This window comes from Mobula birostris, chromosome 22, assembly GCF_030028105.1.
Source record: "Mobula birostris isolate sMobBir1 chromosome 22, sMobBir1.hap1, whole genome shotgun sequence".
Classification (NCBI taxonomy): domain Eukaryota; kingdom Metazoa; phylum Chordata; class Chondrichthyes; order Myliobatiformes; family Myliobatidae; genus Mobula; species Mobula birostris.
In genome coordinates, this window is record NC_092391.1 from 18,062,832 (window position 1) to 18,087,889 (window position 25,058).

Sequence of the window (25,058 nt, forward strand, 5' to 3'; positions counted from 1 at the left end):
TATCAGATGCAGGAGAGAATGAAGACAGGAAGATCAGTTACATCTCTCCACAAACATTTTCGCATTTATTTACTGTAATTCAGTTTTTTTCTATTATTATCATGTATCGCATTGTACTGCTGCCACAAAGTTAACAAATTTCACGCTATGTATCTGTGATATTAAACCTGATTCTGACATTTAATGGAAATTGTTCTACTAAACTGATTGTGATTCACTTTGGAAGGTCAAACAAGGTGGAATACAGGGTCAATGCCAAGATTGTTAACAGTGCGAACACACAGAGGGGATCTCGGGGTTCACACCCATAGATCCACAGGTCAATAGGGTGGTTAAGAAGGCATATGGTATGTTGGCCTTCAATAGACAGGGCACTGACTTCAAGAGCTGTGAGGTAATGTTACAGCGCTATAAAACTCAGGTTAGGGTTTCAGCCAAAACGTCGACTGCACATTTTTCCATGGATGCTGCTCGGCCTGCTGAGGTCCTTCAGCATTTTGTGTGTAAAACTCAGGTTAGACCTGGTTGGGTTTGGTGCTCAGTTCTGGTCACCTCGTTATCGGAAGGGTGTGGAAGCTTTATAGAGGGTGCAGAGGAGACCTACCAGCGTGCTGCCCGGATTCGAAAGCATATCTTGGTTGGGCATGCTGTGCATCCTTTGGAGAGAAGGAGGATGAGAGATGACTTGATAGAGGTATACAAGATGATAAGAGGCATAAATCGAGTGGATAGCCAGAGACATTTCCCCACAGCAGGAATACTGTATGAGGGTCATAACTTTAAGGTGTCGTGAGGAGTGTATGGGGAGGGGGTGCTGGGTGTCAGAGACAGTTTTTTCACACAGTGAGTGGCGGGTGCATGGAACATGCTGCCAGAAGTGGTGGTACAGGCAGGGACATTTAAGAGAGTCATAGATAGGTACATGGATGAAAGGAAAATGGAGGGCTATATGGGAAGGAAGGGTTAGATTGTTCTTGGAGTAGATTAAAAGGTTGGCAGAACATTGTGGGGCTAAGTGTCTGCACTGTGCTGTTCTTTTCTATGTTCCATGTCAGGGGTACCCCACTACCCAACCTATGGTCCCGGACCCCTTGGTTAATGGCAGGTGTCCATGGCATGAAAAATGTTCAGAACCATTCTGAAGCAAAATAATTAATTCAATGTTCTTGTTTCATCAGAGCCACCATTTTTTGCTGAGGATGACCCTTTTGATGCTGAACAGGAACGACTGGCGAAGGAGAAGGTTATTCTTCCCTGCCCAGCTGGAGGTAGGCCTTAACCCTGTCAGAAATCATATTTCTGAATTTAACCAGCAGACAAATCTGTACTGAGCACGGAGGCTTGACAGAAGCAGCAGGCTCGTTAATCAGCCAGAGCAAGGCCTCAATACCACAGTTCCTTGCCAACAAACCTTGGGAGCCGTCACTTGATGCTCGGTAGGTGTCCTGAGAGAGTTAGGAGACAGGAGCAGAATAGGTCTACCTCTTGAGGCCCCAAGAGCACCGTCTGATCCAAAATGAGCAGAAGAAAACATTTTTGGCTTGAGTTCTGTTGGAAGCCTCACCTGGCTTGGCCAAGAGCCCCTGGCAGAATAGGCTTGAGACACCAAATAGTCCTACTCCTGGTCAAAATGGGGCAGGATGTGTTTGCAGAGTAGGGTATCACACTGTCTTTATTTTAACCCTCTACAGTGCAAAGGAGTGCAAGGGTTTAAAATTGGCCAGTTTGGTTGTGGGGTTTTTTGCAGAGTGTATGTTTCCATAAATGCTAAAACAGTTTGGAGCAGTTACTGGAACAGCAGACCAAAACTGCTGGGAGACTGAGTGAGGGATTACGACACTGCGTGACGCGCTTCCAGATCACTGAGATCCAAGTTGAAAGAAGTACATTCGATCCTTTATTCCGAAATCAGCAAAGACAAATAACCTTCATTAATGATATTAGCAAAACGAGCGGAATTAGTGACGTAAGCGAAGTTAGAGTAGCCAAATTAGCGGTCAACAAAAAAATATTCATTTCCTGGCTCACCCCCCACCCTAACTAAGCTAACGAGGACAAAGCGTGAATACGTAACTACACTCATTTGTTTCTACCACGCCCCAGCCCGTGTGACAAATTGCCGTAACCCATAATAAAAACTCGTGACACAAAATACAATGTAGCAGACAGAGAATCGATACACAGTGAACTGGAACGTTGCAAGGCAGTTCAGGGGCCAGAGTCACCTTGAGCTGGCTGGCTTTTACACATCCGACATTGAGCAAACACCAGTAAAACACTAATTATGTGGGGAGACAGAACCGAGGATTGATCTGCTTGCAACAGAGATAGTGGAGTGGAGATATGATAGAGGTTAATTAAAATAATGATAGGTTTAGATAGAATAAACAGAGTGAAACTAATCCCATTGATAGGAGGATTGTTAAACTGAGGACAGAGATTTAAGATTACACAAGATTTATGGGCTGTTTGGACCAACAACCCATATTGGTGAACCAAATTGATTGGATAAAACGAGTGTAAGAAGGGATGTTATACTACACTGAACAAAACGATCTGGAAGCAGGTTCAACCACTGTTTCCAAATAGAATTAAATCTGTAGGTCACAGTTTAAGGTGAATTTATTATGAAAGAATGTAAATGTCACCATATACTGTTGTGACTGTGAACAAAGTTACTGGAGAGACACTGAAGGTGGTGGATATAGACCAGGGGTCCCCAACCTTTTTTGCACCGCACCGGTTTAATATTGACAATATTCTTGCGGGCCGGCCAACTGGTTGGGTGGGGGGGGCAGATGCTCAAGTCGGGTTAAACTCACCTCAACATGTCTTTTACAGTTAGGGTTGACTACTTTCTCACTCCCAAATAAGGGACAAAAGTAGCAGTCAAATCCCGGGACACTTTACCCCAGGAAAGACTACTATGACCATGAAGCCTTGCACGGGCACCTGTGTGCACACGCCTGACATGCGCATGTGATGTGCGCATGCGCGTATGTGCCAATTTTTTTCCCCCCACCAATCGGTTTTCCCTTCATCTTCCGGACTATACTGTACATACATTATTTCTACTTTATATAGGCTGTGTATTTGTCACATCATTCCTGCTTTTATTATATGTTAGTGTTATTTATTTTCGGTTTTATGTGTTATTTGGTATGATTTGTTAGGTTATTTTTTGGGTCTGGGAACGCTCAAAAAATTTTCCCATATAAATTAATGGTAATTGCTTCTTCGCTTTACGCCATTTCGACACGAGAGGTTTCATAGGAACGCTCTACCTTAGCCAGGGGGAAGTACGGGACAAGGGCGGTCCCGTATGGGACAAACCAATTTAGCCCAATATACGGGATGTCCCGGCAAATATGGGACAGTTGGCACCCCTATGTTCAAGTTCAACAGTGCGTGACAGGGAATGAGGAAAAGTGCAGCTGACTCATATCGTTTCCTCACGGCCCGGTGGTTGGGGACCGCTGATATAGAGGTCTTTATTTAACAACATGAACAGCAGGCATCATACCCAAAACACTCTTGGAAGAAGAGGCCTCCTAAACTCAAAGTACGTCACATTTTTATACCCTTACGACCATAAGACAAAGGAGCAGAAGTCAGCCATTCAGCCCATCGAGTCTGCTCTGCCATTTTATCATGAGCTGATCCACTCTCCCATTTAGTCCCACTCCCCCGCCATCTCACCATAACCTTTGATGCCCTGGCTACTCAGATACCTATCAATTTCTGCCTTAAATACACACAATGACTTGGCCTCCAGTGCCGCCCATGGCAACAAATTCCATAGATTCCCCACCCTCTGTCTAAAAGAATTTCTTCACATTCTGAATGGGCACCCTTCAATCCTTAAGTCATGCTCTCTCGTACTAGACTCCCCCACCATGGGAAACAATTTTGCCACATCCACTCTGTCCATGCCTTTCAACATTCGAAATGTTTCTATGAGGTCCCCCCTCATTCTTCTAAACTCCAAGGAGTACAGTCCAAGAGCAGACAAACGTTCCTCTTATGTTAAGCCTCTTATTCCCGGAATCATTCTAGTGAATCTTCTCTGTACCCTCTCCAATGTCAGCACATCCTTTCTTAAATAAGGAGCCCAAAACCACCCACAGTACTCCAAGTGAGGTCTTACCAGTGCCTCATAGAGCCTCAACATCACATCCCTGCTCCTATACTCTATTCCTCTAGAAATGAATGCCAACATTGCATTTGTCTTCTTTACCACCGACTCAACCTGGAGGTTAACCTTAAGGGTATTCTGTACGAGGACTCCCAAGTCCAGTTGCATCTCCAAACTTTGAATTCTCTCCCCATTTAAATAATAGTCTGCCCGTTTATTTCTTCTGCCAAAGTGCATAACCATACACTTTCCAACATTGTACTTCATTTGCCACTTCTTTGCCCATTCTCCCATTCTTTCCAAGTCTTTCTGCAGACTCTCTGTTTCCTCAGCACTACCAGTCCCTCCACCTATCTTCGTATCGTCAGCAAACTTAGCCACAAAGCCATCTATTCCATAATCCAAATTGTTGATGTATAACATGAAAAGAAGCGTCCCCAACACGGACCCCTGTGGAACACCACTGGTAACCGGCAGCTAACCAGAATAGGATCCCTTTATTCCCACTCTTTGTTTCCTGCCAATCAGCCAACGTTCTATCCACGTATGTAACTTTCTCGTAATTCCATGGGCTCTTACCTTGTTAAGCAGCCTCATGTGTGGCACCTTGTCAAAGGCCTTCTGAAAATCCAAATATGCAACATCCATCGCATTTCCCTTGTCTAGCCTACTTGTAATTTCCTCTAAGGTAACTCAATACAGTTTCAGTTGTTACAATGACATTGCTTACTGCAATACTGTGGGTTGACAATTCTTCATTTGAACTGCATATAATTTTCAAACATGTAAATCTTCACATCAATACTCCAGACACCATTGTCTCTCCAGCTGCATTCATGCATATGCAGACATCTCAAGTGATCAGCCCCAGTCTGCAGCTCCAAGAAGACCATTGTTCAGAGCTGCATTTTAAATTCAATCTACACTCTACATTCAGATCTGGTTGCTGTTGAAATTAATATTGGCTATATACCATAACTTCAGATTATGCCCCAACAATACCACCTTGAGATTCATTTTCTTGCAGGCATTTACAGTACAACGGAGAAATACTCTGGGATAAATTGGGAAGTTCCTACAAAGAGCTCGAATAGATCTTTTGTAAGATTTAGCACAATGAATAAAGCTGCCCAAGAAGAAATGAAGGATCAAAGTGTTAGATAGTGTCTATTGACTTAAGAAAATAATCTGATGCATATTTCTAGGATCCAGAATGGAGGAGTTACACATTGACATCCATCTACCACAGTTTTACTCAGTCCTTTAGTCAGCTGGTGAACTTCTGTGTCTTCTAATTCCAGCTACAAAATTTAATGTGGCCCTTAATGTCATGTCATGTATTGAATATTGTAAAATAACACAACAGCAAATCCATTAAAACAGAAAACTGGACTGTTGAGGAGAGTTCAGAGGACCAGATTCACCTTGAACTGGCCGGGTTTTGCACATTTGTCTATAGTGATGCAATTCCATTTTCTATTTGCTAATTGAAACCTTTTATGAATGTATCCTATGATTATATTGTGGTTTAATATCCCCAGGCACTCCTCCACCAGTGATACACTGGCTACAAAATGGGCTGGATGTGCTGGGTAATGAACCAGGGGTCTCAATACTCGAGGACGGCTCTCTTTTGATTGATTCAGTTTCGCCCCACAACAGTGGAGATTACATGTGTATTGCAACTAACGAGGCTGGCTCGTCCAAAAGAAAATATCGATTGCAAATCCGAGGTAAATGTTTAAGCTGTAATATTAAACAACATCCTTCACTCAGTGGCCAGTTTAGTAGGTAACTCCTGTACCTAATGTATGTATGTTTGTGATCTTCTGCTGCTGTAGCCTATCTGCTTCAAGATTCAACGTGTTGTGTGTTCAGAGATGCTCTTCTGCACACCACTGATGTAACACGTGGTTATTTGTGTCGCCATTCTGTCAGCTTGAACCAATCTGGCTGTTCTCCCCTGACCTCTCATTAACAAGGCGTTTCACCCACAGAACTATCGCTTACTGGATGCTTTTTTGTTTTTTTGCACCACTCCCTGTAAAAAAAAATAGAGACTGTTGTGCGTAAAAATCCCAGGAGATCAACAGTTTCTGGGATAGTCAAACCACCCCATCTGACACCAACAAACATTTCACGGTCAAAGTCACTTAGATCACATTTCCTTCCTATTCTGATGTTTGGTCTGAGCAACAACTGAGCCTCCTGGCCATGTCTGCATGCTTTTATGCATTGAGTTGGTGCCACATGATTGGCTGATGAGATATTTGCATTAATGAGTAGGTGTACAGGTGTAGCTAATAAACTGTATGACAACCAAAACTATGTTGGATAATTTGAAAGAAAACTAACAAGAATGATAGGGATCAGAGCTTGGGTTAATAATTATCAGATAAATAAAGCATACTACATTTAATGTCACATATCACCAATATGATGTGACAAATACCACTCATTATCTTAAGGTGTCAATAGGTACATTTGGATGGTGACAGTCTAATGTTCAGTATTCCACAGTAGCTTGGAGCGTCAAAGCCTTCACCATCACTTGGAAGTTAGTGAATTTGCGAACCCAAAGTTTGTGTGCATTCTAGATCGTTGGGCTGTTAGTGTTGCATTAGAGACGAGTTAAACAGCAGCCTTGGAGATTGTGTTGCTTTTTTCCCTTGGCACTTAAGGTTGTGGGGAAGGTAGATGAAGTGAAGAGAGAAGATTGCCACTAATTGCTTTGACCATGCATAGAGTCAGTCTTCCATGTAGTTCCATTAAAAGCCAAAGTCACAAGCCAAATCCTTCCAGCCATATCAAATTTTTCTTGCCAAACTTTTTAATATGGAGTTGTATTTCAGAACCGTGAAATGTTCTGTTTAGCACATTTTTGCAATGTGTTAGCTAAATGATGTGTAAACAGAAAGAACACTACACAAGTACAATGTACCATTTTCAGGCGGATGTGAATTCGCCTCTAAATTTCCCAGTGTCAAAGTCTTGTTAGGTGGAGAGTTCCAGGATTTTCATGGAAGGAAGTTGAAGTTTTGACAATATATTTTCAAGACAGTTTGGTGTGAAAATTTGATGGTGGTAGCATTCTCAAGTGCCTACCCTTCAAGATAGTAAAGTTTGCAATGTGCTATCATGGAAAGTGTGTGTTAATCATCCTCTCTTCCTGTATCCCTTCTTTTGTCCCAGTTCCCCCTGAGATTCGGAATAACTACCATATACAGAATATCACTGCACTGATTAATCAACCGTCGACTTTGGAGTGTGATACCACTGGCACCCCACCTCCCACTATCAGTTGGTACAAGAACGAGCGACCGGTGGGTGCAATATTCCTTTCTTGTGCAGCCTGAGTGGGAGGACAAATACAGAAACTGATGTTGCTTGCTTTCTGCAATTTCACACCAGAACTTCGTGAGAAGCTTCATCCCTGGTCTTAGTCATTGTATAACACACAAAATGTTGGAGGAACCCAGCAGGTCCGGCAGCACCTGCGGAAGGAAATTTGCATTCGACGTTCCGGGCCAACACCCATCATTAGGACATGTTTTCAGCCTGAAAGCTTGAATGTTCATTTCTGCCCATAGATGCTGCCTGACCTGCTGAGTTCCTCCAGAATTTTTTTTTGTATGTTTGCTCAAGATTTCCAGCATCTACAGAATCTCTTGTGTCTGGTCATTGTAAAATGTGGAGGTCATCCTGGGTGTTAGATTTCAGCATCTCTTCCACCATCTGCTTATTCAACATCTTACCGATAGCCTAGTTGGTTGAGGGAGTGTCCAAAAGGTAAAATTACGGCAGACCCATAGATATATTTAAAGGGAAGCCAAAGCTATGAGGAGAGGGAACAGAAAGGTGGTTGGCTGAAAAGATGCTGGAGTGGACTCTGATAGAGCCTGGGTACTAGCATTTGTCATTTGGGCCAAAGAGCTTGTTTCTATGCTGCTAATTCATTGACCAAAGTAACATCTGTTTCTTGTGGGTGTATCTGAATGCATATCTGGGCAAGTTCATTGAAAAAGTTGGTATTTAAAGATGAGTTAATTGTTTTAAGTTCCTATTATATAACTGCTATGAGCATCAAGAAAAATGGTGAGTTAGGTCACACCAATGTGTATGTCACCTTCTTCAAACGGACCTAAATTTTAGCGTACACCTTGGGTTTACAGTACACTGTATTATTCCTCCATAGAAAGAACTGGTGTATAAAATAACAAAAATAAAATGAACTCAAGTTTTAAAATCCTATTTTTCCCATTATTAGTGCACTGTGCATTGTTTTACAATCTCATTGTCTCAAGTAAAGTTCAGTAAAATATGAAAAATAATACACAAATATTGACAGTAAAAAGCAGTGCTTTGAAAACAAGGGTGGTACAGTCGTGTAGCAGTTAGCGTAATGCTTTATAGCGCCAGAGATTGCAAGATTGGAATTCAAGTCCTGCCACTGGCTGGAAGGAGTTTGCAGGTTCTCCCCGTGACCACTGGGTTTCTTCCAGGTGCTCTGGTTCCCTCTCACGTTCCAAAAGGTGTACAGATTAGGGTTAGTAAATTGTGGGCACCGGAAGTTTGACACTTGCGGGCTGTCCCCAGCACATCCTCGGACTGTGTTGATTATTGACGCAGACAACACATTTCACCGTATGTTTCAATGTACACGTGACAAATAAAGCCAATCTTTAATCTTTGAATTTTGCCAACTCCAGTTCTATGGGATATCCACAGTGATGTACAAGACAGCCTTGTCCCTTTAGCCCTTACAATAGCTACTAAAAAGCAGACTTACATAAATCATTTTTACGGTGATTCTGACCCAGTCAATGTTGATCTGTTTCAAAACTTCCATTATTTTCATGTCAGTATAATTGCAAGGTCTGTTGAGGTGCAGATAGCACATTAACACATGCATTAGGCCCCAGAAGACAGAGATTTTCAATTGAATTTATTTATTGATTGGGATATAGTGCAGGATAGGCCGTTATGACCCTTCGAGCCACCTACCCAGCAATCCCCAGTTGAACCCAAGCCTAGTCTTTGGACTGTGGGAGGAAATTGGAGAACCTGGAGGAAACCCACACAGTCATAGGAGAATGTACAAACTCCTTGCAGACCTGGGTCACCTGTACTCTAAAGCATCGTGCTAACTTCTGTGCTACAGTGCTGCCCTCACATTGAAACCAATGAGCTGGAGCCTTGGGAATGAACTGACATCTCTGAATGTAGGTTCCATCCTCAGCACAGTCGTGAATCAGCTGCCTTTGTTCTTGCTTTTCTTCCTGAAGGTTGCAGGAACCAGCAGAGTCCGACTCCTGAATGGCGGCCGCATGCTGCGACTCCCGAAAGCCCGCAAAGAGGATGCTGGAATGTATTCTTGCAAGGCCGTCAATGTTGCTGGCACTGCTGATAAACATTTCAATGTAGTGGTGCAGGGTAAGGATCAACCGCAGAAGAGCCTCCTCACCGTCTCTCCGTCTCCCCCAACAACATTAATTGAAATGATGATTCAGCCCAACTGTTGCTTTCTGGGACTCCCCAACACTGCAAGCAGCCTTTTTTCCTACTGAGGTTGGGCGAGACTAGAACTGAAGGTCATAGGTTAAGGGTGAAAGGTGAAATATTTAAGTAGAACCTCAGGGTGAAGTTTCTTCTCTCAGAGGGTGGCGTGAGTGTGGAATGAGCTGCCAGTGAAAGTGGTGGACGAGGGTTCAATTGCAACATTTAAAAGCACTAGATCCTTTTTCAGAAGTTTGGACATTAGGTAGAGTCCTTGGACCTTCCCAGCTTATAAGAACGTTTTTAAGATACTCATTGCCAGCTGATGCTTTCGGTCTCCTGCTCTTTGTTTAGTGCCTCCCATGATCTTCCGGTCTGGAATTACTCAGGAACTGGCTGTTTTGGTGAACGCTGAGTTGGAGCTCAAATGCCGCACCAATGGAATTCCTTTCCCGCTCATTCGATGGAGTAAGGATGGCCAGTGAGTATCCTGATCCTCCACATCTTCCTCTAACACACTTGTCTGGGATTTTCTCCTGTGGACCCGGCTTCCTCTGAGGTATGGAGCAGATTCTTGACAACTTCTAAAATGTAACTACGTCGCGCAAGCCCCGAAGATGAGACCTCACACCTGAACAAAATTACAGAGAATATTCCACTGTGTGTGTTCACGAAAAATAATGTGTCATAGGAATAGCATATCCTTTAATATAAAGACTCTTCAATGGCCTGAGGATGCTAACACCACTCAATTTGTTAAAGTGAACGATCCTGTATTATAGGAATAGACAACGTACATATTGTATATTATGGAGAAAAGAGATTACAAAGAGTTGGACAGACGATTTATAAATATTTTTAATTTTTAAAATTGCAGAGAAAGAATGCTGTTTAATGGAATTGTTATATTTTTGGTTATTAGGGGCTTGTCTCAAGACACCGGTCATGTGGAGTTGACAGAAGAGGGGCAGATACTACGGATTCGGTCAGCTCAGCTAATGGACCAGGGCCTCTATCAGTGTACTGCCCATAATTCAGTTGGGCAGCAGAGCAAGCACTTCAAAGTTGACGTCCATGGTATGAAATTACGCCTCTGCTCTGACTGACACTGTTTTTTAAGGTAGCTTCCATTCCCCAAGGTTGCTTGCATTCAGCCTACCTATCGGCCAAGACCCACGTGAAGCCGAAGCAGTGAAGCAGCATTTTTACCAGCAGTGGCTTGGGAGAATCTTTGTGCAGGTCATGGTAACAGAGCAAAAGCTCAGAAATCATCGTTTCATGTTCGCATTCGTAGACTTTGAATTCCGCAGCACTCTGTCTTGTAATGTAGATTAAAGCCTGGCTTGTTTACTTTTGATGGGCTTTGATGTGCAGTGATCTGAGAGGACAGATCTACATGCGAATGTCCTCTAGAAAGAGAAAGAAAGAGTGAGAGAATGACGGAGAAGGAATTACAGGGACTGGAAAGAATGAAGAGAGATCCAGATAACAGAAGGCGGGAGGAGATAGAGCGTGAGACATTACTTATTGCCCGTTACACCACTGGCGCTCAGGGCAGCACTGAAGGTCTTCCAACGTCATTGCTGTTTCCGTAACAATATTTTTTTTTAGACCAGTCAGGGATGTTGGCCTTGAGCTGAACCCCCGAACCTGGAGGGTCGGCGGATGACTCTCAGTCTAGCCTCTACCCTTTGACCTCTTTGGCAAGGGTGACCCTACCAAGAATCAAAGCTCAAGGCCCTGACTCCAGTTAACGTGGCTCTCCGGGTCATGGAGGCATGCAAGCCTCCAAACCCCACGACAAGGTTGAGGTCCTCCGGGAGGAATGTGAGACACAGCAGGGATTAAAAAGTAGTTATTAGACTGAGGTAGAGAGAAAAGAAAGGAGGCTCCCAAAAGAAGGGAATTACAAAAAGACCGAAGAAAAGGGAATATTATGACTGAGTGGAAGAGTAGGAAAAGATAGTGGAGAAGGGGGAGAGAGAGATGGAAGGAGTGAGAGAAAGAACAGACAACACAAAGGGAAGGAGTGACACAGTGAAGAGAAATGACAAGTGTAAGAAAAGCGGTTGCAAGCTGTTAAAGTCAAAGTTCTGTTCATTGTCATGTGCACAAATTATATTTACTGTATGGTAATGAGGTTATGTGGGGCAGCTATCACTAGATGCTCTAAGAAAAGTGGTAGACGTCTTCCTTATGTCACAACATCACTGATAAACATAGCCTCACCAAACACTGCTGTTACACTTCCCCAGTATGTCCATAACAGAACTTATGGTGAAACATGTGTTTTTGTCCTTGTGAACGTGAAGAGAAAACATATGGAGCTGAAATAGTGGAAAGAATGGAGACTGCTGAAAACCCCTTATCTCAGGCAAGACTGGAATCTGCTGTTCTGTCATGCTGATGTACCAGAGTTGAGATTGAATTAGTGTTGAAGATGATGTTATGATTTGAGGTCCATGGGGAAATGACTGGAGGAGACAGCCAGCCATTGCAGATTACTGAGACATTACGCAGGAGGCAGCTTTGTGTGGGCTGGATTTGGACAATGACCTGATCACTTGCTATTGTTGAGTAGGAGTATTCAGACAGACTTGTGGGATGGAAGATTAACTTCCAAACATTGTTCCTTGGTCTTAATTCTGGGTTAAATCCAACCTCATTTTTGGAATTCTTCCTCCTCTTCCACTTGGCCCGACAGCTGTGTAGACTGAGGGTCCAGATTGCGGTCTATTCCAAAGCCTTCAGGGCACCCTGAACCTGTTCATTAAGAGATACTTTGACCATTTTCTTGGCCCTTCGCTCAAAAGGGAAAGAGGAGCCATCACTGGACTTTGATTGGTAATGTAGGGAAACTGTAGGTAAAACTTCCCATTCCAGCCAGGGCGGTTGATAGAGGAAGAACAGTGGAGGAGACATCTAAACTGAAGTTAAAAGTTTCTCTATTCATTCTATAAATCGAATGGGAGATAGAGAGAGAGCGTCTTAGCCACCCACTCTGTCCACCATTAAACTGAAGGTGAAGTTAAATATTCCCATGCAAGCAGAATCAAATATCGCTGTGATGATTGTACGTTCTAGTGTCAATTGTTTGGCGACAATGAAGTATAAGGTTCATACTGCCCTTTGCTTAAATGGTACATATTGTTCAGAGATTATCTCAGCCAGGACAGAAGTTGAGGTGTTGTAACTGGCATTTCTATTCTTGGATTGCAAAGTCTTTACATCACCCTGGCTGTCTGCTCTGAGTTGCTTTCCAAAGGTCTCTGCTTAAAAATCTCCACTGGTGATCATTGGCAAAATAAGCTAGATGCATATCTAGTGTTACAGTTATAAAGTCACACTGCATATGCCAATTGGCCCAACTCTCCCATGCTAAGCCAGTCCCATTTGGTCTGTCTGACCCATATCCCTCTCAGTTTTTCTTATTCATGTACCTGCCCAAATGTCGTACAAATGTTGTTATTGGAACTGCCTCAACCACTTCCTCTGGCAGCTCCTTCCATATACACACCACTCAATGTTTGGAAAATGCTTCAGATTTCTAATTTCAACTCCCACCCAAAATCTTCACCCTCTTGTTCTTGATTCCTCAACTTGAGGAAAAAGCGTGTGTGCATTCACCCTCTCTCTGCCCCTCATGAGCTTATAAACCTCCATAAGATCACACCTCAGTCTGCCACATCCAATGAGTAAAGCGTTGTCCTGCCCAACTGCTCTCTGAAACCCAGTTCCTCAAGTTATGGCAACGCGCTCACAATTGTTTTCTGCACTTAATGGCGTATTTCCCATCGCCATCCTGATGGCTTCTCTATTGTGGCAGTCCCAGCAAAATCCATTTCCGGTTATACTGTAAGTATTGCTGTTGGTTTATTATTGTCACCTGTACCATGATACTGTGAAAAGCTTGTCTTGCACAGAGATCAAATCATTGCACAGTGGATTGAGCTAGAGTAACTGGAACAGTATTAAAGTAGATCCAAAATATAAACTGTCTAAATATTTAATGTCCAGCATTTGCCTTAAGTGCTAAGAAATGATCCTATACTCCGTGAGGGAGCTGCTGCAATTGCGCGGAATCTCAGGGTCTGCCGCGTGCAACAAGCAGCTGGCATTCTGCGCAACAGCTGCGGTGCAGATGGGTAGCACTTAGCCAGAACTTGGGATAACGTCACCTTCCATTAGGCAGACAGAAAGTCCGTGCTTCTGGTCAGACCCGCTGAAAAGATATTGATCTGAAAGGTTAACTGTTTCACTCTCTGCAGCCCGACCTGTGTGCTCTGTTTTCCTCAGAGTTCCAAAGTTTGTTGTGGCCTTCACTAATTCCTTAAGACAGGCAAGCAGCAAGGAGCCTTTCCCTACCTCAGGACAAGACAAATCATATTCCATAAACCCTGTGTTGTACCCCAATATGCGTACTGGCCAATGGAACAGTCAGATTCCTTCAGGGAAAAATCCTTCCATTCTTTTACAAATTTTATTTACCCTCTATATCTAAAATTATACTTACATCAGAGAAAATTCTTCTTGTTTTGCCATTTCAAGGAAGCAGCCTCAGTAATGGGCTTGTTCATGGATGAGTGACACAAATTCTCTTTATCTGTTTCAAAACTTTGTTTACCAGGACAGAACAGAGCCAGCATTAAAATATTTATTTAGATGTGCGTGGACTAACCCCCTCCTCCCCTCCACTGCAGCACATCTCCTGGTCTGCCCAATCTGTGGCACTGTTCACGAACTAGCCCGTCGGTGAGGCCCTGGTGAAATTCTCAGGCCTGACCGCTCCTGTAATATAAAATGCTGCACCAGCTGGACAAATATATTAGCACCAGCTCAAACCACCAAACCAATCACCACTTGTCACCACACTTCACGAGTCCCGTCCCTGTGGTCAAGTAGCTTCCATGTTCTCATGATTGTGCAGTGTTCTCACGGTTGGAATGTGTTCCCACAGTTACTTTGAAGCTTCCGCAGCAGGTCACATACGCCCAAGGCCACGTTGGTGAAGGCATTCCACACACACAAACACACACACACACACACACACAAAGATGAATCCCTTACCATACAGCTAAATGTTCAACAATGAACTGTGGTAGTCTCGATAGAAAAAAGCATACCAGGTCTACAGTTGATAATAAAATAGCAAACCTCTGTTGGATCTCGGTTTATTTTCTGATCCTTGGGGTTCTTCCTGGAGTCAGGAATGATGAGCCGTTTAATTCCAAGATTACAGTTTATTTTAGAGTACAAACAAACATACAAATACTAAGCTAACTAAGTAAAGAGCCGAGAAATGATGCTAAGGGGTGTATGGATGTGAAGACAAAGGAATAAGGAAGAAGCCAAGATGGAACCTCTGAAAAATCTATCACTTTTATAAGATAAGGAAAACTCTTTAGATAGGAATAAAGTCATTAATAGGCTGCATAATTAAAGCAATTACATCACATGTGCAATGTGCTAATAACTAGCCAATGAAAAATGAGAAGAATGATAAACCGTTAGTTTAGCTGCTATACCGCTTTCTGCCAGTGAGTGTGAAAAATACATGAATTTGTTAAAAAACTACAAATCTTATAAAAAGTATTATTTAAAACAAAAACAGTAGTTTCCAACAGTGTATTTTGGCATAAGTTTAATAGATAGTGTGGCATTGCATCTGAATGCTTGTTTGTAAACCATTATCCCTGTTCTCAGTTTGAAGTTTTTCTGTAGAGTTGGGCATTGTAACAGTGATTATGGTGTCATGAGGTGCCACATAAAATGAATTTTTTCTTTTCTTCCAGTTCCTCCAACAATCCGAGGAGCCAATGCTACCAAAGAGGTGAACGTTCACCTGAACAGCCGCATCAGTCTGGAGTGCGATTCTCACGGTGTTCCAGCTCCTGGGATAACATGGCTGAAGGATAATCGTCCCATTGTATCCAGCCCCAAAATGACATATGTGGAGAGAGGTCGGCTGCTGCAGGTTAACAAGGCTCAGGCGTCTGATGCAGGATGGTATACATGTCGGGCCAGGAACATTGCAGGGAATGTCAAGAAGTTATACAAAGTGCAGGTTTACCGTAAGTTCGTTGACCTCAAGTCCTCCACTGGCATTGATAGGAATGTAGATATTGGAGTCTTCATTCCAATTGTACAGTCTCACTTAGTACAAGTACAGATTGCAGAATTGGGCAGAGAGTTAAGCCAATGTGAGTTAGGAATGATCTATGACCGTGTTTTCAGGACTTGAGGGACTGGGTGAGGAGAGGTTGATTGAAAAATTAAGCAGAATATTATTGAAATACTCGGTCGGTCAGGCAGCAGCTGTGGAGAAAAAATAGTTCATCTTTCTGGATGGAAGATTTGTAAAGTTAGCTCTTCTCTCTGCACAGATGTTGCCTGACCTGTTGGTTATTTATCAGAATCAGGTTTAATATCACTGGCATATCTTGTGAAATGTGTCGACTTTGCGACAGCAGTACAATAGATAATAATCGAGAAAAAAATATGAATTACAGTAAGTATATAAATAGTTAAATTAAATAAGGAGTGCAAAAATAGAAATAAAAAAGTAGTGAGGTAGTATTCATAGGTTCAATGTCCATTTAGAAATCAGATGGCAGAGGGGAAGAAGCTGTTCCTGAATTACTGGATGTGTGCCTTCAGGCTTCTGTATCTGACGGTAGCAGTGAGAACAGGGTACTTTTCTGGTTTTTCTTTAGGATTTCTGATGTGTCAATACCTTGCTCTTGATTTTAGCCTGTTGAGAAGAGCAAACCTTCTCCAAGTTTATGCTTTCATATCTTGATCCCTCGAAAATGAATCTAAAGCTTATCACTCAATGAGTTTCCCTTTGCTGTTTGTTCTCATTTGAGTAACCACAGACACACAGACACACACACACCACACACATGCACACACCACACACACACACACCACACATACGCACACACCACACACACACACACCACACACACACACACACACACACACACACACACACACACACACACACACACACACACACACACACACACACCCCCACACAAAACACATTTTCACTTTGAAATGCCATATACTTTTCAAACGGAAGCTGATTATAAAAGTAAGTGATTTCGCTCTATGCAGTGACTGCTTGAGTGTGTCTCTGGAATTTGTAATAAAGTCAAAGGCAGTTATTACCGTTCACTATTTTTTCATATTAAAAGGCACCCACATAACTACATTACAGAAAGAAGGTACAGTGTGTATCACAACCAAAACAGGCCACAGAAGTACTTTGTTAGCATTAAGGAGCAATTGGATAATGGGGCGCTAAAGGTTTAGCAAGAGGTGACCTTATAGATGTTTACAGCATAGGGAAAATGAAAAAGAAGCTGGTTATGACAAGGCGTTTTTGATTCAAAGTTGTGAAGGGCAAGTTCAGTACATTTATGAGGAAACATTTCTTCAAGAATAAAGATAAATTTCTATCACATTAGATGTTTACAGAGCTCTTGTGGTGGCTTTGAATGACAGTTGTTTGGCCCAAAATCATATGTTCACAGCAGGTTTAAAATCCATTTCATTCCCAATTTTACAGCCTGCTGTAAATGGTCAGGGCTTTTCTCTCCACGCACATTCATGTGGATGTGATTGTTGCACCGCTGTTAAACTCTCACCATTCAGTGGTTATTCAGGATCAAGAGGGCAAGGGGTGCTCCAGAGGAGTCACGAAATATTGCATTGTTCAGTGCATTCATGGAAGGGTGATACAGTATTCTGTCCTCAGAGTGACGTGAGGAAAAACTTTTCCTATACAGCATGCGGACGAGCTGGAACGTACTGCCTGCAGGTGTGGTGAAGACAGGTTCCTCTGTGACCTGGATAAGTATCTGGTGAAGGGGCATCCGTAGGGCTACACAGAAAGGGCTGGGGAGAAGGACTGGGGAATTGCTCTGGGAGGGTGCCGCACAACAGGCTGAATGGCACCTTCTGTGCTTTAGCCATCCTTTGGTACCGGAACTGGATCAGGTAGCCTTAAGGGAGGAGTGGTAGAAATGCTAAAATTGGAGATGGTTCCCTGAATTACAGCAGGAATATCGGCCAGGAGTAACTGGAGATGCACCTGTTAATGGCACAGTACAGCTGGGACCTGGTAAACATAACATATCCTGTGGCAAAAATCTCTTTTTTTATAAATCCACAATTCCAGACAAATTGTATAGATTGCTGGATAAAATAATTTTTAAAAATCAATTTGAGTTTTAGAATACTATATTTTTCATTATTAATCATAGAATCATAGTAATCTACAGCACATTACAGGCCCTTCGGCCCGCAATGTTGTGCCGACCATGTAACATCCTCTAGAAACTGCCTAGAATTTCCCCACTGCGTAGCCTCTATTTTTCTAAGCTGCGTGTACCTATCTATGAGTTTCTAAAAAGACTCTGCTTCCACCACCGTCGCTGGCAGTGCATTCCAAGCACCCACCACTCGCTGTGTGGAAAAACGTACTCCTGACATCTCCTCTGTACCTACTTCCAAGCACCTTAAACCATGCCCCCTTGTGTTAGCCATTTCAGCCCTGGGAAAAAGCCTCTGACTATCCACACAATCAATGCTTCTCATCATCTTATACACCTCTATCAGGTTGCCTTTCATCCTCCGTCGCTCCAAGGAGAAAGGGCCAAGGTCACTCAATTTATTCTCAATAAGGCCTGCTCTCCAATCCAGGCAATATCCTTGTAAATCTCCTCTGCACTCTCTCTATAGTATCCACATCCTTCCTGTAGTGAGGTGACAGGAACTGTACACAGTACTCCAAGTGGGGTCTGACCATGGTCTTATATAGCTGTAACATTACCTCACGGCTCTTGAACTCAGTCTCATGGCTGATGAATGCCAACACACCATACGTCTTCTTAACAACACTGTCCACCTGTGCAGCAGCTTTGAGTGTCCTATGGGCATGGACCCCAAGATCTCGCTGATCCTCCACACTGCCAAGGATCTTACCATTAATATTATACTGTGCTTTGTCATTGTCTCAAGTAGAGTTCAGTAAAATATGTACAAATACAGAAATATTGATAGTAATAAGCAGTGCTTTGTAAACAAGGGCTGTATAGTAGTGTGCTAGTTAGTGTAATGCTTTACAGTGCCTGCAATAAGAATATTGGGGTTCAATTCCTGCCACTGCCTGTAAGGAGTTTGTATCTTCTTCCCGTGACCATGTGCCCATCTTCTTCCCGTGACCATGTGACCATCTTCTTCCCGTGAGCATGTGACCATCTTCCCATGACCATGTGACCATCTTCTTCCCGTGATTATGTGACCATCTTCCCGTGACTATGTGCCCATCTTCCCGTGACCATGTGACAATGTGACCATCTTCTTCCCGTGACCATGTGCCCATCTTCCCGTGACTATGTGCCCATCTTCCCGTGACCATGTGACCATCTTCCCGTGACCATGTGACCATGTGACCATCTTCTTCCCGTGACCATGTGCCCATCTTCCCGTGTCTATGTGACCATCTTCTTCCCGTGACCATGTGACCATCTTCCCGTGACTATGTAACCATCTTCTTCCCATGAGCATGTGACCATCTTCTTCCCGTGATTATGTGACCATCTTCCCGTGACTATGTGCCCATCTTCCCGTGACCATGTGACCATCTTCCTGTGACCATGTGACCATCTTCTTCCCGTGACCATGTGCCCATCTTCCCGTGTCTATGTGACCATCTTCTTCCCGTGACCACGTGACCATCTTCCCGTGACCATGTGACCATCTTCTTCCTGTGACCATGTGGGTTTCTTCTGGGTGCTCTGGTTTCCTCCCACATTCCAAAAGACATACAAAAGTCTTAGCAGCATATATATAGCAAAGGTGCCCAAGGCCTTTGCACAGTACTGTGGTAATTTTACATATTGCACTGTATTGCTGCTGTGAAAGAAAATAAATTTCATGATATATGTGAGTGATGATAAACCTGATTCTGATATGTGACTCTATCGTGGACTGAGAGTGGGAAGGGGACAGGGAGAAGGGATTCATGGTGGGAAAAGAGGAAGGGAGAGAGGAGGGAGTGGGAAGCACCAGAGAGATATTCTGTAATGATCAATAAACCAATTGTTTGGAATCAAGTGACCTTGTCTGGTGTCTCAGGACTGGGTGTGTCTGCACCCGTGCCACTTCCCACCCCTCCCACAGTGCCCTACTCTCACCATTCCCAGCATCCTTCGCTCACATCAGATTAACAAACATTCTCTCTGCTCCGTGTTGACAAATGCAGTACTGTGCAAAACTTTTGGACACATATCTGGATAGCTAGGGTGCCTAAGACTTTTGCACAGCACTATACGGGTTGGGGTTTGTCAATTGTTGGCATGCTATGTTGGTCCCCGAAGAGGGGGCAGCATTTGCCTGCTGCACCCAGCACAACCTTGGACTGTGTCAGTCATTAACACAAACGATGCATTTCACTGTGTGTTTCAATGTAAGTGTGACAAAACAAAGCTAATCTTTAATCTTTCACCCTATTTTTCAGCTTTATAAATCTCTATGACATTGGCTCATCATTCGTGCCTGGGGGTTAATTTGTCTCCTTTCCTCCTCTTTAGTTCCACCCAGCTTTGATGAGAACTCGGGTCGTCCTTCAGAGACAAAAGTTGTCATTGGTCATTCGTTGATCCTGAAGTGTTCTCCAAGTGGTTACCCACCTCCTGATCTCTCATGGCTCAAAGATGGCGCCCTGCTGATGGGCAATGACAGAATTCAGTTATTGGCTGGAGGGAAGACCCTTAAGATTAAGAATGCTGGAGCGAGTGACACTGGCACCTATGTATGTATAGCTCGCAATGCTGCGGGAGAGCAACAACTTCGCTACACCGTGGACATCTTAGGTAGGCAAAGTTCTATTGAAAAGAAAGTAAAGATTCTGCTAAGAAAAGCAAAGACACTGTTTAAGAAGAGATATGCTAGTGTTGGAGTGGGTCCATAGGAGGTTCACGGGAATAATTCCTCAAATGAAAGGGGTAACGCATGAGGAGCATTTGATGGCTCTGGGCATGTACCACTGGAGTTTAGAAGAGTGAAGGGAGGATCTCATTGAAACTTATTGAATATTGAAAGGCCTTGAAAGAGTAGATATGGAGAGGATATTTCCTATAGTGGGTGAGTCTAGGACTAGAGGGCACAGCGTTAGAATAGAGGAATGTCTCTTTATAACAGAGATGGAGAGGAATTTCTTGATCTAGAGGAGTGGTGAATCTGTGGAATTCATTGCCACAAATGGCAAGTCATTGGGTATTTTTAAAGCAGAGGTTGATAGGTTCTTGATTGACAAGGGTGCCAAATGTTGTGGGAAGAAGGCAGGAGAATGGATTTGAGAGGGTTAATGAATCAACCATGATGGAGCAGACTCAATGGGCCGAATTGGTTAATTCCGCCTTATGTCTCATGGACTTATGGTTAGGAGACTAGATATGCCGTGGCTTAGCTTCAATCTGGCCTGCAGGTTTAACCCTTGCAGATTTATTGGAAGTCTCTTCGCTTTTTGCCTGGAATTGAATATGAGTGGGTGTCAGTGACTGAGAGTCCACAAAACAGAATTTAATCAGCTGGATTATGCTGGCAAATCCATAGGGAACCGCTAGCTGTGTCTCGAATTGTTCCAGACTCTGCGCCTGCACGTGGCAAAGAATGTGCAGGAGAATTTGATCTCTTACACTGTCCTTGCACTCACTTTGAGGGTAGGAGCTTCCTGTAACTTACTGAACCAAGGGGCTGGGTACAGTCTGCATTTGGACCCTTCATTGTACACCAGCCAAAAGTGATGAATCTGACACAGGCCCACTGATCATTTGCTTGGGATATCTGATTTTGATTATAAAGTTAAGTTTAGATAAGTGACTTGTTTATTTTTGTTTATTTCTCACTATGTTAATACATAGAACATAAAACAGTACAGGCCTTTCAGCCCACAATCTTGTGTCAATCTTGATGCCATTCTTATAATAAATGTTCTCCTCCTGTGCATCTTCCACATTCCTCTATTTCCCTCGTATTCATGCACCTATCCAAAACCCTCTTAAGCTCCAGCAAGCTGTCTGCTTCCACTGCAACCATGGTAACCAATTCCAGGCACCTATCATTGTCTGTGTTTAAAAAAAAGCTTGCCTCTTACATCACCTCTATAAATGAAAAATTTTAAATCAGTTAAAGGTAACTTGATGCTTTTTCAAAAAAATCTGTTCTTAATTTGTTAAGAATTCCTAAAGTACGTTGGCCACTTTGTCAAAGGCTGCTAAGTGAATGTCCATGGGACGATCATCTGAAGGCCTTGTCTCCAGTTGTGGCCTTTTCTAATTGTCGGCTTGCTGCAGAACCAGGGCCTCAGGTCATTGGGAACCGTGTGGCTGCAAAAGGTCACTGTTTGAAGGGGCGAACTTAGACAGCTCATCGGGTGAACATGATCATAATCAGAAGCCTTAATTAATTCACTCATTCATTCATTTTGAGATACAGCATGGAATAGACCTTTCCAGTTCACCGACAACCCCGATTTAACCGCAAGCTAATCCCAGGACAATTTACAATGACCAATTAACCTACCTAGTACATGTTTAGACTGTAATGTTCTTGATACATTTGGGTGTGATGCTCTGACCTTGAGAATTAAGGTTCATGGACGTAAAGTAATGTACCTTAATTTAGTGAAAATAGGGAGAAGTAGTTTCAACCAAAGAGAGTGGCCAAAGGACTGGGTAAGAATCCGAGGTGAGATTAGGGTTATTTTTATGCAGTGGCTTGTGTGATTTGCCAGTCAGAGCAGAAATAAGAACTCTGAAATGGAATTGATTTCATACCTATAAACCAGTGTTTCTGATAAAGTGGCTAATTGCATAACGAGAAGATGTTCCTTGCCTGATGATCTCTCAGGTGTATGAGTATGGATGGGGAGAGGGAGAGAATGCAGCCAGTGACCTTTCATTGCTAGGAAGTGGTAAAGGGAGAAATGTGACTTCCACTTCCTGTTGTGTGGACCGTGCATGAGGGCATTTTCTGTTTAAGGTGAGAGGGGAGAGATTTAAAAGAGACCTGAGGGGTAACATCTTCAAGCATAGTGTGGTGTGTGAATGGAACAAACTGCCAGAGGAAGTAGTTGAGGCAACTAAAACAGCAGCATTAAAAAATACACATTCGGACAGGTAGATGGTCAGGAAAGGTCTAACAGAGGTTCTCGACTTTTTTTTTTGATGCCTTGGACCAATGCCATTAAACAAAGGGCCCAAGGACCCCAGGTTGGGAACCCCTGGTCTAGAAGGACGAGGGGCAAATATGGACCAATGGGAGTAGCTTGGATGGGCTTCTTGGTTGGCATGGACAAGTTAGATTGATGGGCCTGTTTCTGTGCTCTATTACTCTATAACTCTAAGAAAGGACTTTTTCTTGAATAGAAATATTCCATCTTTTCTCAAGGAGATGCTAACCAAAAGAGAAGGTTAATTGTCAATATAATTGTACCCTATTAGACGCCATGTGAAATGATGCTGTCAATTGTATCCACAGTCCCCCCTCAACTACTGATTGGAGAGTCTTCTGATGTGACCGTGACCATTGATAACCCACTGGAGCTGTCTTGTCAAGCAACTGGTCACCCACCACCAAAAATAATGTGAGTTCCTATTCTGCTCTTTGGATAATTGCTTACAGAAGATGCTCATGGTAATCATTGGCACGTGTCTTTTTGGACATTGTCAATGCTCATACGTCTCTCTGTGGTGGGTCCCACGTGGACGGTGAACATGCAGGGCGTTGGATGCTGGCTGTAGGAGGGAACAAGGCTAATTGAGTATGGTGTTGGGACAGCCAGGAGTCAATTTCTTTCATTTGTAAAGAGAACTTTGTACATTTCCAATATACACTGGAATGTTAAACACAAGGCATTCTGCAGATGCTGCAAATCTTGAGCAACACACTCAAACTGCTGGAGGAACTCGGCAAGTCAATCAGCATCTATGGAGTTGAGGTTACTGGCCAAGGCCCTTCATCAGGACTGGAAAGGAAGGTGGGGAAGGCGAAGCCAAAATGAGAAGGTGGGGGACGGGGAAGGAGTGCCAGGTGATCAGAGAGACCAGGGGAGGGGGAAGGTGGGGATTGGGGGGGGAGAGGGAATGAGGTAAGAAGCTGGTACAGGATAGGTTTAAGAGATAAAGGGCTGAAGAAGGAGGAATCTGATAGGAGAAGACAGTGGACCATGGAGGAAAGGGAAGGAAGGAGGGTTACCAGAGAGAGGTGATGGGCATGTAAGGTGAAGAGAAGGGGTGAGAGGGTAAACAGAATGATGAATAGAAAAAGGGAGAAGGATGGGGGGGTGGAGAGAGAGAAATTACTAGAAGCTGGAGAAATCAATGTTCAAGCTATCAGGTTTGATGCTACCTAAATGGGACACGTGGTTTTTCTCCCTCAACTTATGTTTGGCCTCATCATGGCAGTGGAGGAGGTCTTGGACAGACATGTCAGAATGGGAAAGGGAAGTTGAATTGAAATGGGTGGCCACTGGAAGATCCTGCCTTTAGCAGCCATTAAAGAAAGGTTTTTATAAATTAATTCTAACTGTAATATTGGAATGTTGCTGGTTGGATCAGTGTTCTTTGCCTTCCCTCTGCCTCAACGCGATCCCTTACCAGAAAAATTCAAACACGTTCTCCCTGGAATGGTAAGCGTTTCCTACCGCATCCCAAAGACACGCAGGTTAGTAGGTTAATGGGCTGCTGTAACTTGTAGATGAGTGGCAGAATGGAATTTATGGGAATGTGGAGGGAATCAGAAATGGGATCACTGTAGTATTAGTGTAAAAGGGTGGTTGATTGTTAGAGTGGACTCAGTGGACCGCATGGCCAGTTTCTGTGTTTGACGCTCATGTCGTGCCTATTTTTCTTTTAGTCTGAAGTAGATTTTGACCCACCATGATACGAATAGGCAGTTATGGTCTTAACATGAACTCTTAAGCTCTTGACTGTGGAATGAGCTGCCAGCAGAAAGGTTTGAATAGGTACATGGCTGGGGGGTTATGGAAAGTGACTGTCCAGGTGTGGGTTGATGGTCTGAGCAAAATAACAGGTTGGCATGGACTAGATGGGCTGAAGGGCCTGTTTCTGTGCCATAGTGCTCTGTGGCTCTATTGTCTAATGGTCAAATAAATGCTCATTCTTTGATAAATACAGAACCAGCAGGAAACGCTCAGTGGATTGCAGAATTATGGAAAATTAATGACCTAATGTAGGCTATTTGGCCTGCTGAGTCTGTGCCTATCCAAGAAGAGCTACTTAACCTTCCGCACTCGTTAACCACAGAACGTACAGCTTTACAGCACACTATAGGCCCTTTAACCTACGATGTTCCACCGGCTTTTAACATACTCTTAGGATCAAGCTAACCCTTC

General features: G+C 43.4%; 1 protein-coding gene across 6 annotated transcripts in view; it reads left to right on the forward strand.

The window, feature by feature from the left end:
* Positions 1 to 25,058, forward strand: part of LOC140186210 (hemicentin-1-like) — a 449,816-nt gene that overhangs the window by 173,375 nt on the left and 251,383 nt on the right. For all 6 annotated transcript variants that reach the window (XM_072240181.1, XM_072240182.1, XM_072240183.1 and 3 more), the window contains exons 25-33: positions 1,179 to 1,268; positions 5,677 to 5,868; positions 7,328 to 7,458; positions 9,421 to 9,568; positions 9,986 to 10,112; positions 10,554 to 10,708; positions 15,424 to 15,702; positions 20,233 to 20,514; positions 23,183 to 23,288. In XM_072240181.1, the coding sequence (XP_072096282.1) occupies positions 1,179 to 1,268; positions 5,677 to 5,868; positions 7,328 to 7,458; positions 9,421 to 9,568; positions 9,986 to 10,112; positions 10,554 to 10,708; positions 15,424 to 15,702; positions 20,233 to 20,514; positions 23,183 to 23,288 (1,510 nt within the window). The remainder of the gene's footprint in view (positions 1 to 1,178; positions 1,269 to 5,676; positions 5,869 to 7,327; positions 7,459 to 9,420; positions 9,569 to 9,985; positions 10,113 to 10,553; positions 10,709 to 15,423; positions 15,703 to 20,232; positions 20,515 to 23,182; positions 23,289 to 25,058) is intronic.